This window comes from Acanthochromis polyacanthus, chromosome 19 (genome assembly GCF_021347895.1).
Source record: "Acanthochromis polyacanthus isolate Apoly-LR-REF ecotype Palm Island chromosome 19, KAUST_Apoly_ChrSc, whole genome shotgun sequence".
Taxonomy (NCBI): Eukaryota; Metazoa; Chordata; class Actinopteri; family Pomacentridae; genus Acanthochromis; species Acanthochromis polyacanthus.
The window spans coordinates 18413417-18427354 of record NC_067131.1 but is presented as its reverse complement, the minus strand read 5'-3'; the positions used below and the strand labels follow the sequence as shown (position 1 = coordinate 18427354).

The 13938-nt window shown below is 41.2% G+C and overlaps 1 protein-coding gene across 1 annotated transcript in view; it reads left to right on the top strand.

Annotated features, from left to right (window-relative positions):
* Positions 1–13938, top strand: part of snx29 (sorting nexin 29) — a 200577-nt gene that overhangs the window by 37530 nt on the left and 149109 nt on the right. Inside the window, exon 14 of the mRNA XM_051939780.1 lies at positions 12390–12475. Coding sequence (XP_051795740.1) covers positions 12390–12475 — 86 coding nt within the window. The remainder of the gene's footprint in view (positions 1–12389; positions 12476–13938) is intronic.

Genomic DNA, 13938 nt, shown 5'->3' with positions numbered 1-13938 from the left:
GCCACATCAGCTGGAAGGGGACAGTTACTTAATTTTTGACACGCTCATTTAAAACTTTACTTTCCCTAAAGGCAGACAAGACACTTAGAACTTCAGATGAGCTCGAACACCTTGTATTTGCAGTGATGAAACAGTCTTGATCGAGTTTTGGGGTTGAAGTAATTGCAAAGTGTCCCTACCGTGGGGCTTTGTTGTTTAGTTTTGTATCCATCATTTAACTGTTGTCCTGTGGGTCTGAATAATGCTGGTTCACTGAACTAAGCTTATTTTGGTGGACTTGGAGGATGTTAATGCAACCCTGAAATCAAGATTTTTAGCTTTGGTGGGTACATAAGCTAATGACATATAATTACTCAACTGTTTGGATCAGTCAATGTGAGGTAGGTGTTTTCATTAATGATGGTGCACATTAAAGTAGCACTGAAACAGTTAGTTTATCCTGTTGTTTCCAGTCTGAGGAACCAGTCAAGTGGCCACAGGATGATTACCAGAAAGAGCATTTAACCTCCACAAAATTATACATCATCCATGTGACGGAAATCTGGTCAAATCAGGTTAATGTGTGCTGAGAGGACTCTCAGGGGACTTGTCTTTCTTATGCAGAAGCATTTATGGCAGTTCAATGATGAGGAGAACAAAGATGAGTTTACAACTTCCTGCAATGTATTGACACTCAATGTTGGAGGTCAACCAAAGACAGAAAACCTCTTCACTATCCATTTTAGCTGCCAGTCTATTAGACTGTCCGTAGTTTCATCACTGAAATATCTACTGTATCTGCTGCTGCTACATTTATTGCCATGGGATTTCGTGCAGATTTTCATGGTATGTAGAGAATAAATCCTCCTGACAGTGAATCTCTGATTTTTTTTTTTTCTCATGACATCAGAAAGTTGTTGTGGTTTAATAGTAATAATAATGGATTAGATTTATATAGCGCTTTTCTGGGCACTCAAAGCGCTTCACAATGGATCCATTATTCATTCACTCACACCTTCTCACTCTGATGGTGGTAAGCTACATTTGTAGCCACAGCTGCCCTGGGGCAGACTGACGGAAGCGTGGCTGCCAATCTGCGCCTACGGCCCCTCCGACCACCACAAACCAATGTGAGAGCAGCACTGGAGGCAAGGCGGGTAAAGTGTCCTGACTAGGCAAGAGCGGGAATCGAACCACCAACTCTTCAATCATAGGACGACCTGCTCTACCGCCTGATCCACAGCCACCCCTTGGTTGTACACTCTTGTTGCTCCCTTGGTTGTACACTCTTCATTCACTAGAAATTTTCAGTTTCACATCTTCAGATCGCCAAAGATTAGTACAATGAATCAGAGAAAGAACTGTGCAAAACTTCGACACATATTCAGTTTGTGACGAGAGTTTACTAACCACTTCATGGCTAGAAAAGGTTGCTTACAAAAACCAACAAATAAGATAGTTAGTTGACTTATTAAAAATGTTTAATAAGCAAATACTTGCTTAAAAAATTGCCAAGTAGCTGCTGTTTCTAGTTTCTTTGCTGCTTTTCAGTACCTGTCCTTATAATGTGGCCTCTTGGTTGGACAAAACAAATCATTTAAAGACAATATTTTCACTATTTTGACAATATCTAAACAAAAATCGTCAAAAATAGTCAAATAAAGTGGGTGAAATTCGTTTGGGGCTACATGAGATTGACAATACTTGCGAGGCCTGTCTTTTCTCATTTTTTCTACTCAATGAAAGGAAACGACATAAATTCATCCAGTGAAAAGAGAACAGTTGGAATATTTGTAGATATTTATACTTGAGCTGGAGCAGGTTTATTGCATGTGTAGAAAAACAAGGAATTTTGGGTTTTCATTATTAAGCATGTGACGCCCTAAACTGCTGTACATCCTGAGGGAATCTGCTCTGATTCATACACCACACAGGACATGGAGAATGTACATCACTCCTCCAGGTGGTGTTTCATCGTTGTGCTCTGAAATTGGATTTGAAAATGTGCTGTGCTGTCGAGGCTGTTGTCAGAGCGATGTTCCCTCATTACCTGAAGGATGCTTGCTTATTTGCGTTGTCCTTCTGACGACTGCCGTAGTATTAAGTGTTTGTGCAAACTTCTCTAAGTTTACCACAAAGCTGCATGTATTGCATACGTACTGTATGTGACAATTTTCATGTAATCCATGGTGTTCTAGTGTGTCTCTTACCATCTTTTGGTATAATGACTTAGTAAATACTGCTGTTCTCTCACCTTCATTTTCTAATACTAGAAACCATATACTGAGAACGTGCATAGCTTTTGCTGAAAGTAGGCATTGCAAGTGTTAAACTTTGGTCTATTCTAGTGTAACTTGTGAAATTTGCTGAAGTTTAATTAATCCACAGTTGGAATCTGTTCCCAAACTTGAGCCCATTAAATACAAGTGAGGCTGATATGCCTGATTAACAGTAATACCTTGTTGGTGGAGAGCATGACTGAGGTTGGCACAATGCACTTAACAAGCTGACACTTTCTCCTGCTAATACGTTCTGTTCATGTCTCCAGCTCTGGCAGTGTTTTTCCTTCTTAAATGATGGAAAAAGCAAGCACATTACATCAGCCCAAAGCCTTTTGGTTGTTTCAAAGTGATCAATAATTCAGCAAAATGTGTTCATTATCAGGCTGTTGTAACCTGAAAAAAGCAATTCAATTTCAGGCACAGCCCCACTGAATATTGTTTGTTCGGAGAATAATTTATTCACAGAACAGAGTGATTGCAGCTGAATGATTCTCCGAACAGTTATTCAAGAACAAACAAAAGTGTTCTTGAATAACTGACAAGCTTTTGGGAAATTAATTTCTGTTGGCAGCTTTTGAAAGTGTGATGTGCCACAACGAGTGTCACAATGAAGTAATGACATAATGGTTTGCAAGCATTTTAAAAAGGCAGAATGGTGGAGCAGGTTAGAGAAGGCTTGCTGAAGATCTGAAGTGGTGATGACACAGTTTTTATCCAGGTTCCAGCACCAGTTGAAGACTCTTAACATCTCAGATCAACTACCCTGTCAGGGCTGTTTTCTTGTACTTCACGAAACTTAATTGCACAACATTTTAATGTTATAAATCAAACTATACTAATTAAATTAGTCATAAAAGCACTGTTTGAAGTACTAACACGCAAAATGAGAGCAAGTAATTGACCTTTATTACAGCAGGCATTTTGACACAGCACCTTAGCAGAAAAAGCTCTGGTACAATTAATAACACTAATGAGGTAAGTAAGTGTCCTGGTACAGACCCCTCGTTAATGTTCTTAGTGCTTCCTGCTCTGTTGTCTCCACCAACTCCTTTGGGAAAAATCTGGCTTTTTAGCTACTAAAAGCTCTACTGCTGTTTGACAAACTTGGACTATTTGAAGCTGAGCTGTCTTAACAGACTAGACAGTTTTGCACCTATCTGACTACATTTTATGACTGAGCAGGTAAACCTTTTTTTTTTTTGTTCAACCATTTGGGCATTTACCTCTATTGTTGGCTTTATGACACTGAGTTCGTTCCTCCTCTCCTCCAGTTAGTATCACTGAGACTGGCTATTCCCACACCGACTGATATGACACACAGAACCAAACAAATTCAATTTTATTGTAACACCTCTTTCATTTGGAAAGCTCCGTGATCAAAAACCTCTACAAAACTTCCATCTGTACATATAGAAGCAGCCACAACAATCAAACCACTTGCCTAGTATTGTGTAGGTTTCCTTCCTGATGCCAAAACGGCTCTTATCCAGCATCGCCTCTACACAGGCCCTCTGACTTGTAAAGTGGGACCTTTGTGGCTTGGGTTTGTTCTGGCTCCACTATGGATACTGAAGTTTGGAGACCAGGTCAAAGTCTTGGTACCATGTCGTGTTTCTTCGCCTGCACCTGAGCAGTTTTTGAGGTGTGGTGGGGTGTAACGTCCTGCAGAATGAGGCTGTCGCTATCAGAAAGTGCTGTTGCAGTGTTTGATCTGAAACAGTGTTTAGGTTGGTTAATGTAACATGCACATAAATTCCAGTGACCAAGATTTCCCAGCAGAACATTTAATTGAAATTACAATGTAATTCATGTCACCTCTTCGTGGGTCTTGGTGTTATGGCTGCCTGTTGTGTCAATGAAGAGTTTTTAAATTGTGTAAAATTATCTCTAACCACAGATTTTACGATTGAAACAGGAGACCAGAGGCAACTGGGCTATTTTTATGTTGCTGGGATGTCTTTATGGCTCTAATTGGGCTATTTAGTGACAGTCAGATCTGCCTATACTGGGTTCAGAGAATAGAGTGGATTAACCTTGCCAGCAAGTTGATTTCTTGCGATATTTGTGAGTTCACAAATCTCTCAAGAAACCATCTTGCTCCGCTCCCGCGTTCACTGTTCGTACAGAGCCAAGTTGGCACGGGCCAATCACGCAGCAGTATTCGTGTGTGGGGCGGGATATCCGGGTGTGAAGACGACACCAAGCGCCAGTAGATCAAAACAAACATGGCAACGGAGGACAACGATCGTGTAGATGCTGCTATTAAGTCAGTTTTAGCTGAATCTCCTATCGAACAACGAGAGGCGCTTTGCGCATTTCTGGATGGTAAAGATGTTTGTGCTTTTTTACCTACGGGTTTTGGTAAGAGTTTAATCTACCAATTGGCTCCGCTCGTTGTGAAGATCCCGCGATTGGCTAAAAACAAACCTGTCAGAGGCGGGACATACTGTTGCATTGACCAATCCGTGCCTCTTTCCTCCGAACGGATTTATATGGAGCGGTCCCAGATTGATATTGTGGAGTACTATCAAGTACTACACAATTATTAATCTGGCTATTGCCAGGTTAAGAGTGGATGGTTGTTGTTGGGAATAGTGTTGATGTCAGGAGAATGAACTGGAATACTAAAACTGGATCTTAAAAGGACTGAAACACTCTTTTGAGATAGGTAGTGTCTACAGATACGGACCCGTACCCGCAGCCTGTGGCCTACGGATACGGCACTTTCCCTTACTATAAATATTAATGAGACGGACATGAATATTAATGAGCCGGCTGATGAACGCGCTTTGTGATTGGCTGGTAATCCGACGTACATAAATATTAATGAGCCGGCTTGGTAATCCAGTGATGAAGGCGCTTCCGTGATTCGAGGTGAATCTGCGTGCCGAGCCTGTCATGTCAGTCATCTGCTATTCTCTTTTCTATCATGCATAATGTCTTATAAATATCATTATCTGACTTTTTCACGGACAGCGATTTGGGGGTTGAAATCAGCACTACTATTAAAAATAGCAAAACTTTTTATTCACGTGACCCTGTTCTAATAAAGCACAAACAGCAAACAAAACAAATGGCGGAACTAACAGCCAGCAAACTACAAGTATTTTTTTTTACCTTAAAAAGTAGCGACAGACTATTACATATTAACAACCTAAACAAAACCCTGACGTATTTTCTACGTCTGGCAATACAGACCCTGTCACAGTCACTTTAATGTTAGCGGACTCTGTTGAATGGCTAAGTTACATAACCACAAACAAATCTCACAATATCACAGTAAATCGAGTTTGTGGGTTTTTTTTAATTCATGCCGAATTGAAGAGCTGCTCCTCACCATTCACGAGTGTTTGTTTCATATTCGACATCCTTCACTTTATCTTGTAAATTAGCGTCCGAAATTAAATGGGAACATTTGCAATGGAGTTCGTCAGCCGCTTCCACCACTGAACGCGGTAAACTAATTAATAGGAACTGGACTTCAAACAATTTAGACACGGCGTCTAAAAGCGTAAAAACTGCAATGTCTAAAGTGTGAGAGGAGACGGTGTATTTTTGGTTAAATTATACAATGTTCGCCGTCAAAGTCATTCATATAAACTGCCTGTAATGTGCAGCAAATAGTAGTTAACTGGCGCCAGCTCTTCAGTGACCTTAACGGGTCCGTACCTCTAGTACAGATGCTACGGGTACGGACCCGTACCCGTAGCATCAACCTTTGAGATAAAGTTTATAGCAGAGCTGTCTGGGACTTCAGCCACGTCGATCTCCATTGTCACTGAGGGACGCTCAACCTCCCTACATCCATCTACAGCAAAGTATAGAACTCTCTGTCTTAATAATTCCAACACTGATGAAAATACTTTGCCACTCACACCATTAGGTCGAATAAATCTAGACTAATTGCAGCTCTGGAACGTATAAAATGTAGCAACTTGGGAATACTAAATGCTTTACAGGGTTTCCCTTTGTACTATCAATGGGTTTCCACAAAATCTGTCTTGCAGATCAGCCCCCTGTTTTGTCAGTGAGATGGGACAGATGGCATAGAGAGATGGATGGAGAGGTAGGCAGAAAAATAGGTCAAAGTAGTCTGGGTTTGCCAGCCCATTCTGTAGAACATAACGGCCTGGCTGCATCTCACTGTCTTTCTACTGTTGTGGAAAACAACGCTCTTATTTGTATTTGTTTAAACCAATCACAGTCGTTGTGGCTGGGAATAAGCGAAGGACACAGCTCTGGTGTTCCCTCAAAAAAAAGACGAGTGGAATTGCTTTGGTGAAGCTTTTGCATGCAAAGAGACGAGCACTGACATCAAACTAGATCATCTGGTGAAAGATCCAGAGATCCTTATCCTGTGAAGAGCTAAACATTTTCAGTGATGTAGATTGCTGCTCAGTGGTTGTTGTTTCCTGTAGTTAAGAAAAAGGTAACATGCTGATAGCAGAAGGACAAACAAAGCCATCTGAAATGAACTGCTAATGACAGGTTTGTACTGGCATCCTAGATCTGGTGAGTCAAACTGTTCAGAAACTGAGACAGAGACCTCATTTTGTCTCATTAACAGCGTACATGTTGGTTTTTGCTAAATGCTGTTCAACAAGATCTAAGTGTACATGAGCTTTTCTAGCTAACTGTTGTGACTCAAATTCCTGCATGGCTCGTTCAGGCAAGCTAGTTGAATCATTTCTGGCTAGAACATCATTAGTTTATGTGATGTTTACATTTTTGTACTGTAGAATGTGACTAAATTCCCTTGTAGTAAAACTATTAAAACACCAGTGAACGCATCTCAAATTCTCTCTTCCTCTAGTGTTAGCCTAATATTAGCATTTCTTTATCTCACTCAGATACACAGGAGAGTTCGTTGAGGAAAAGGTTTTATTTTCTGCTGGTTGTTTCTCACTCTGCCACATTCAGAGCAGGGGCTTGTTAGTACTTATCAGACACTGTTATAGTTCATGCACAGTCTGTCAAGTGATATAAATCATGAGCTTATTCTTCGGTGTCTATAAATTGTTTTTCATTCAGATGTAGGCTTTTCATGTAGAAATATTTTTTCAGTTTTGCTGATGGCAAAGTTGAAACTACAGGACCCCACCCCCCAAAAAATATTACAATCCCAATTTAAGCATTGATTGTACATTTATTCTAGACATTTCGTCTGTGCTTAATATAAAGTTATTGGTTATTGATTAAAAATTATATCAAACTGTTGACAATCTTTTGAAGGTTGACAGATATCCTGACGCAGTGTATGTGAGCACGTAGTTATATACAGTTGAAGATGGATTTTTCACTTTTGTAGAGGTGCAAAGTACCTACGCGAGATGCGCAAAACAAAAGAGCCAAAGTGACTGAGGCATGAATAAGTAAAAGCTCTAAAACCACTAGAAGAATTTCTTAACCTGAGCTTCACATATCGAGGCCAGATCACTCATATTTTGTCAAACACTGTAATCTACCTGCTGGTATAACAGCAGACACAAGACTCATTCTCAGTTAAATAAGATGCGTCTGAATTTCTGCCTATCTCACCAAGCTCACACACAAACACACACAGACACACTTTGGAACAAGCGGCATGTATTAGCTGTAATTTAATCAGGCTGAGAAAGAGTCTGGGCTGCGGGTGGTTCTGATAACGACATGGACGGCTCCACTGAGAGCTCATCGTGTGGATTCAGGAGGTCTCCCGGCATGCGCCTCTATTGTTGGTGGTGAATGAGGGCTGATAAGCAGGGCACCAAAAATCACGCATAGAGAATGAGGGGTTGGATGGGGGTGTGGGGGTGCGACGGCAGCACAAGACAAAGACAGTTAAATTTAACTGCCAAGGGCATAAAGCCACACTCCAAATCTGATTGATTTCCTACCCAAAGTCGATGATGTTCAGCGGGTTATGCCTGGTAAAAAGACTCTGTCCCTCCCCCTGTTGCTTTATCACTGTGTCTTTGTGTCTGCATCCTCAGCTTCAGTCCTGCTCTCACATTTACACTTACAAGTCCTCTTAGAGTACAATAAAGACTGAAATCCAGTTTTGATTTTGCTTGCAAAACACAGGTCCATATCCACATCCAATGCTTCTACTTCTGTCATATTCAACATTCTTGCATGCTGTGCACACATAAAGCTGTTTTGGTGTGAGCATTAATTGAGTTTATTGATGTGTTTGAAGGTTGTCAGTACTGCCCTTCATAACAGCTTTCCAGATGTTCCTGCAGCATTTCTTTCTCTTTTATCCCTTCTGATATTTATTCATTCTGCTAATTTGATTTCCTGGCTGCTATCTGTATTGATATATCCTCACTCTTTATGACACTGTTACGTTTGTAGAGTTCCTGCAAACTAACAACTGACTTGAATACTTCAATGACAAAGCATCTGCGCGTTCTTTATCATATCCTTATGGTTTACCATTTGTCAAATATTTCCTCTGATGAAAGTCTAGTGAATGAATTTTAAATGTGGTCCCTGAACACTTGAACATTACGCCCACTGCCAAACACCTCATTCCAAAACTGCAGGCATTGTTCTGCTGCTATAACAGGCTGAACTGTAATGGAAAGCATTTTCACAGGATTTTATCCAGTATTGATGTCAGACCGGGCTCACAGTTGGTGTTCTGCAGGTGTTCAATGGGGTGGAGGTCAAGGCTCTGCATAGGCCAGTCAAGCAGTGTGTTCACATGTACTTTCAGGTAACAGTCGGCTTTATCCAGTAAGCTGATTACCTTAAAGGTCATACAAACATAAAAAGTGGTTTCCATCAGATATTGCTGAAATCAGATTTCCTCAAATAGATTTGTCCTGCAGCAGTGATTTCTGTGCCATGTACTCGGGCTTTAAAAGAGGACACAAAGGTTTCCGTGGAGCTCGATGAGTGTAGCACATAACATGTGGCACTACATCCAAAGTAACTTCATTCAATCATTTCTACACTTTCCATTCATTGTCCATGTAAGCTGGTGTTAATTCTGGTTTAAGAGTTGGACATCATGTTGTTGCTCCTCTTTTGAATAAAGTTGAGGTTTAGGCTACTTTATCCAAATCAGGGTCATCTAGTGTCACCGACCACCTGTGGAAACCCCAGAGAACAACTTTTAAACTGTGGTCAATCTAAAATGAACATACACTACTCACAACAAGTCAGGGATATTGTTATTTACATGAGTACTTTCACTATTTGGTCTGAATTTGACTGAAATAAGTAATAGTTCCCTTTCATATTACTATTAATGAATGAGAAGAATCACCATTTTCATTAGTGCAATATTTATTACTCCAACAATTTAGACAATAACAAAGATAGCCATAACTGACAAAGTCAGTAACAGGTGTTTCCACCATTTGCTGCAATGACAGCTTGACAGTGATGTCTCATGCTCCTATCTAGCCTCATGATGTTGTTCTGAGGCAATGCGCTCCACTCCGCCACAAGTGCTACATGCAGTTCTACCAGGTCCGGTGGGGGTGGGGTACGAGCATCCAGTCACTGCCTCAGCTGGTCCCAGACGTGGTCTATGGGGTTCAGGTCAGGGGACATTGCTGGCCATACCATATGAGGCACTCCGACTTCCTGAAGTCGAGCTGTGACAATTCAGGCACCATGTGGTGGAGCATTATCATCCACGAACAGATAGTTGGGGGTGTGCTGGCAGAATTGGGGAATGATGCTGAGTTCTACGTGCAGTGACTGAGCCATCTACAACCACCAAATCTGTTTTGCGCTGACTGGTGATTCCTGCCCACACTGTTGCACCTCCTCCACCAAAGTGAACCCTGGGGACCATGTTGACCTCGGCATATCGCTCACCTTGCCTTCTCTAGCAACTCTGACGACCATCATTTCTGTACAAGGTGACCTGACGCTCATCAGTGAACAGGATGGTAGACCACTGCTGCAGTGTCCAGGTCATATGGTCTTGTGCCCACTGCAAACGGTTGTAGCAATGTCTTGGTGTCAGTGGAGTCATCTGCAACAGTCATCTGGCATTCAAGCCGTAGCAGTACAGTCAGTTGCGAATGGTTTGTCTGCAAACCCTAGTACCCCTCACTTCTCATAAACAGGCCTGCAGCTGTGTGGCAATTGCATAACAGTGTCTGAGTGCATAAATCCTTAGGTACTGGTTATGACTGTGATCCATCATTCGTGGGGCTCCACTCCTGGGTCTGTCACCAACACTGCCAGTAGTTCTGTGTCTTGCTGCAAGTCTGCTGATGACACTTTGAGACACACCAAGTTCACGAGCAACATCTGACTGCCTGCTATCGACCTGAAGGTGCGCTATGGCCAGGTGGCGCTGCTCGTCCATTAAGTGACATCGTGAAAATGACTTACTGACAATACCAGCTTTTTGTACCCCAGAATGTTGAAATTGATGCCACATTGAAAAGGGTTGTCTTTTTGTATTTTTTGGTATTGCCCCAGTATGTAAGGCGTACTGTACACAGTGAGACCATTACGTGGAAAACACAAAATGAAGTGTGTCTAGCACCCTAATACAATTGTCTCCCTATCCCCAAAATCACTGAAGTGAAACGAACACCTTATGTCTGAAATCCACTGAGGACCTCACAATATCCCTAACTTATTGTGAGTAGTGTAGATGAAGCAGCTGCTTGGCTTATTTCTCACCTCAGATGTCAGCAGAAACAAATTTTTGTTTTCACTTTGTTAGAGAACGAGCCACCTTATTGGTGTGGTTTGAAATCCAGGAGCAGACAACGGAGGAGTAAAGGTTTCATTCAGTGAGGTGCATCCAGGAAGTGTTTGCACAATTGTAGGAGGGTGTGGGAGGCAGATGACAGGAGGTTATACTATATTTATACATTACTACTATACCTCCCGTGTTTAAAATAAAGACAGAAAATGCTTCAGTGGTTTCCTGTTTCAGGGAAAGAGACGCACACATTGACTGTCCAATGCTGGGAGGGGATGTGATCTCTTGTGTCCAGAAATGTCCCTTTTAAACACATACTCTCTGACTAAAAATAGAACTAAGGCTGTGTATCCGCCAGAAGTTTAAATACTTTTATACCTTTGAACAGTCGACTTTTTGTTAAATTCATACGTATATTTTGCACTTTGACGAAGAGCTTTTTTTCCAAAGAGGGTGACAACATAGTGAAGCAGGAAAAGGTCATTCTCAGATTGTTGTTGCACAGTTGAAAACACACCATTATCTAAAACATCCTTGTAAACTGTAGCATGAAGATTTTCCTAAATTGGAGTTATGATACCTGATTCAATCCAAAAGTATGTGGACAGCAGTGTTGGAATACTTTTTGTCTGAGTTGTACTAAGAATGATCAGCCACTGTTGACTTGTTGGGACCTCTGGGGGTGTCCTGTGATACCTGGCACTGGGTCTCAGGGTGGGGCTCCATGGGGAGGTGGATGTTACTTGTCAAGGTGACATCCACGAGTGCCAGGACCCAGTTGAACACTGCATTGTAATGAGCTGAATAATGTTAATCACTTCACCTGTCAGTAGCTTTAATACAGTGGTTGATTGCTGGATCTCAACCCTCCATCTGTCAGCGTCATGGATAAATATGTTCCGATCCAAGCTCCTTATCACCTGTTTGCCTCCTGTGTGGATTCACATTCAGAAGTTAATTAGGTGTTTGCACGTTATTTCTAAAGGTGCGTGGCCCGATGTGTCTCACACAGCTGGTTTTGATGATGTAATCCTCAGCATTTGATCCCAGTCTGATCATCAAGTCACATCGCTGTGAATACATCTCAGCCTGACCACCTGGATTAGACTCCAAGTGTTTTTATTTTCATCACTCCTCAGGTGACAAGGTGTCACAACAAGATTCACACCGTCTCCCTCCACCGCATGCTGTCATAAAACAGAGTAAACAGCTTCCTGTTAGTGGCTTGCTGCAGCTCTCAGAGTTGTTGAAAATGTGTCCTCAAGAAACATGCCCATGGTCACAGCTGTACTGTAAACAACCACACACAGAAGAGGAATACTTTGTCTGAATGCACAAATATTGATCTTGACTGTAGTGAATTACAGTAAGGATATTTACTGTAAAACTCTGAACTGCCTGTATACAATGTCTTGCAGTTATCGCTGCCCTAATCTAGTCTTCTGTGTTTCTGTTTGTTTGTACAGGGAGAATGAGGTCCTGAAGGTCCAGTTGAAGAAGTATGTGGGGGCGGTGCAGATGCTGAAGAGAGAGGGAAGCCAGGGCAATGACGGTAAAACACACATACTCTCTCTCTCTCTCTCTCTCTGCATCATTATGACCTGAAATTAGATCTCAGCTGTGTGTCCCAGTCCATCTATTTTGCTCTCAAACAGAAACACTCATGGATGCAAACACAGAAAAATAAGGTCATCAGTTTGTCTCCACATCCCAGATCAGTTCTGCTGCTTCTCTCATGGGCTTCACTGACTAACCTTCATTTTTTACAGTATGAAGTCCTGTCAGAGACACTGAGCCTGATCTCCCTCTGCCTCTGTACTTTGATGTATCCTCCTTTTTAGTTTTTGAGAAGATTTGATAACTTTGACTTTGTTTTCCTGTTGCCGGGGGATGTAAGCAGTGCTCCGTGTAAAGACTAGCAAGATAAGCCCCTGCTGTATCAAAGGCAAATAAAATGAACATGGCAGATTATAGAGGGCCACATAATGGTTAATTGCATTCTGAGGGATAGAAAGGAGAGTGGTTATCTTTGATGCCCAAAGGGTTTATGTGTTTGCGAGGGTTTTTTTTGTATGTTTTGTGAGATGGAGAAGTAAAGAGATTTGTAGAACCTTGTCATACTAAGTTAATGTGCTTATGATGTTTTTTAAGGATCCTAAATGGATATTTGGCGCTTTTAATCCTTTTTATAACACATCACAATGCCTGCTCTGGACTATTATTCTACAAGAAGAATAGGCTTTGGTGCTTGTGTTCTCATTTATTGATTCATTTTAAGGACATTTTTTTAGACATCTTTATTGCAACTTGGGTCTTTTAATTTTTGTCATGATAAAAACAGGAAAACATCTCAAGTCCATACCACAAAGTTCCTTGAAGCAGCAGGCAGAATCAGACAGATCATCTCCACTGAGATCTAGATAGAGAAATACAGGGTGACACAAAAAACAGGAACTTTTTAACAATCCAATAAAACCAAGAGTGATGTAAGAAAAATATTTTATTCATAGAAATTGAAACCTTAAAACATGCCATTTAAGAAACAATGATGGAATTTTCATTTTTTAAAAATTCCTTCCTGTAGATGGCGCCCTCCAGTACGAATGCATTCTTGAAATCTACCTGGGGCTATCTCAAGAGTAAAGTGTACGCGACTCGACCAAGAACTCTGGATGAGTTAAAACAGAGAATTCAGGATGAAATTCACTGTATCCCAACTGAGATGTTGCAGCGGTCAATGAGGAATCTCAACAGCAGATTTCAAGAATGCATTCGTACAGGAGGACGCCATCTACAGGAAGGAATTTTTTTAAAATGAAAACGTCATCATTGTTTCTCAAATGGCATGTTTTAAGGTTTCAGTTACTATGAATAAAATATTTTTCTTCCATCACTCTTGGTTTTATTGGATTGTTAAACAGTTCCCGTTTTTTTGTGTCACCCTGTACCTTGGTATAAAGGCCATATCAAATATCTGATGGTAGACAAATATCTGTCATTAGTGTTATGGAAGTT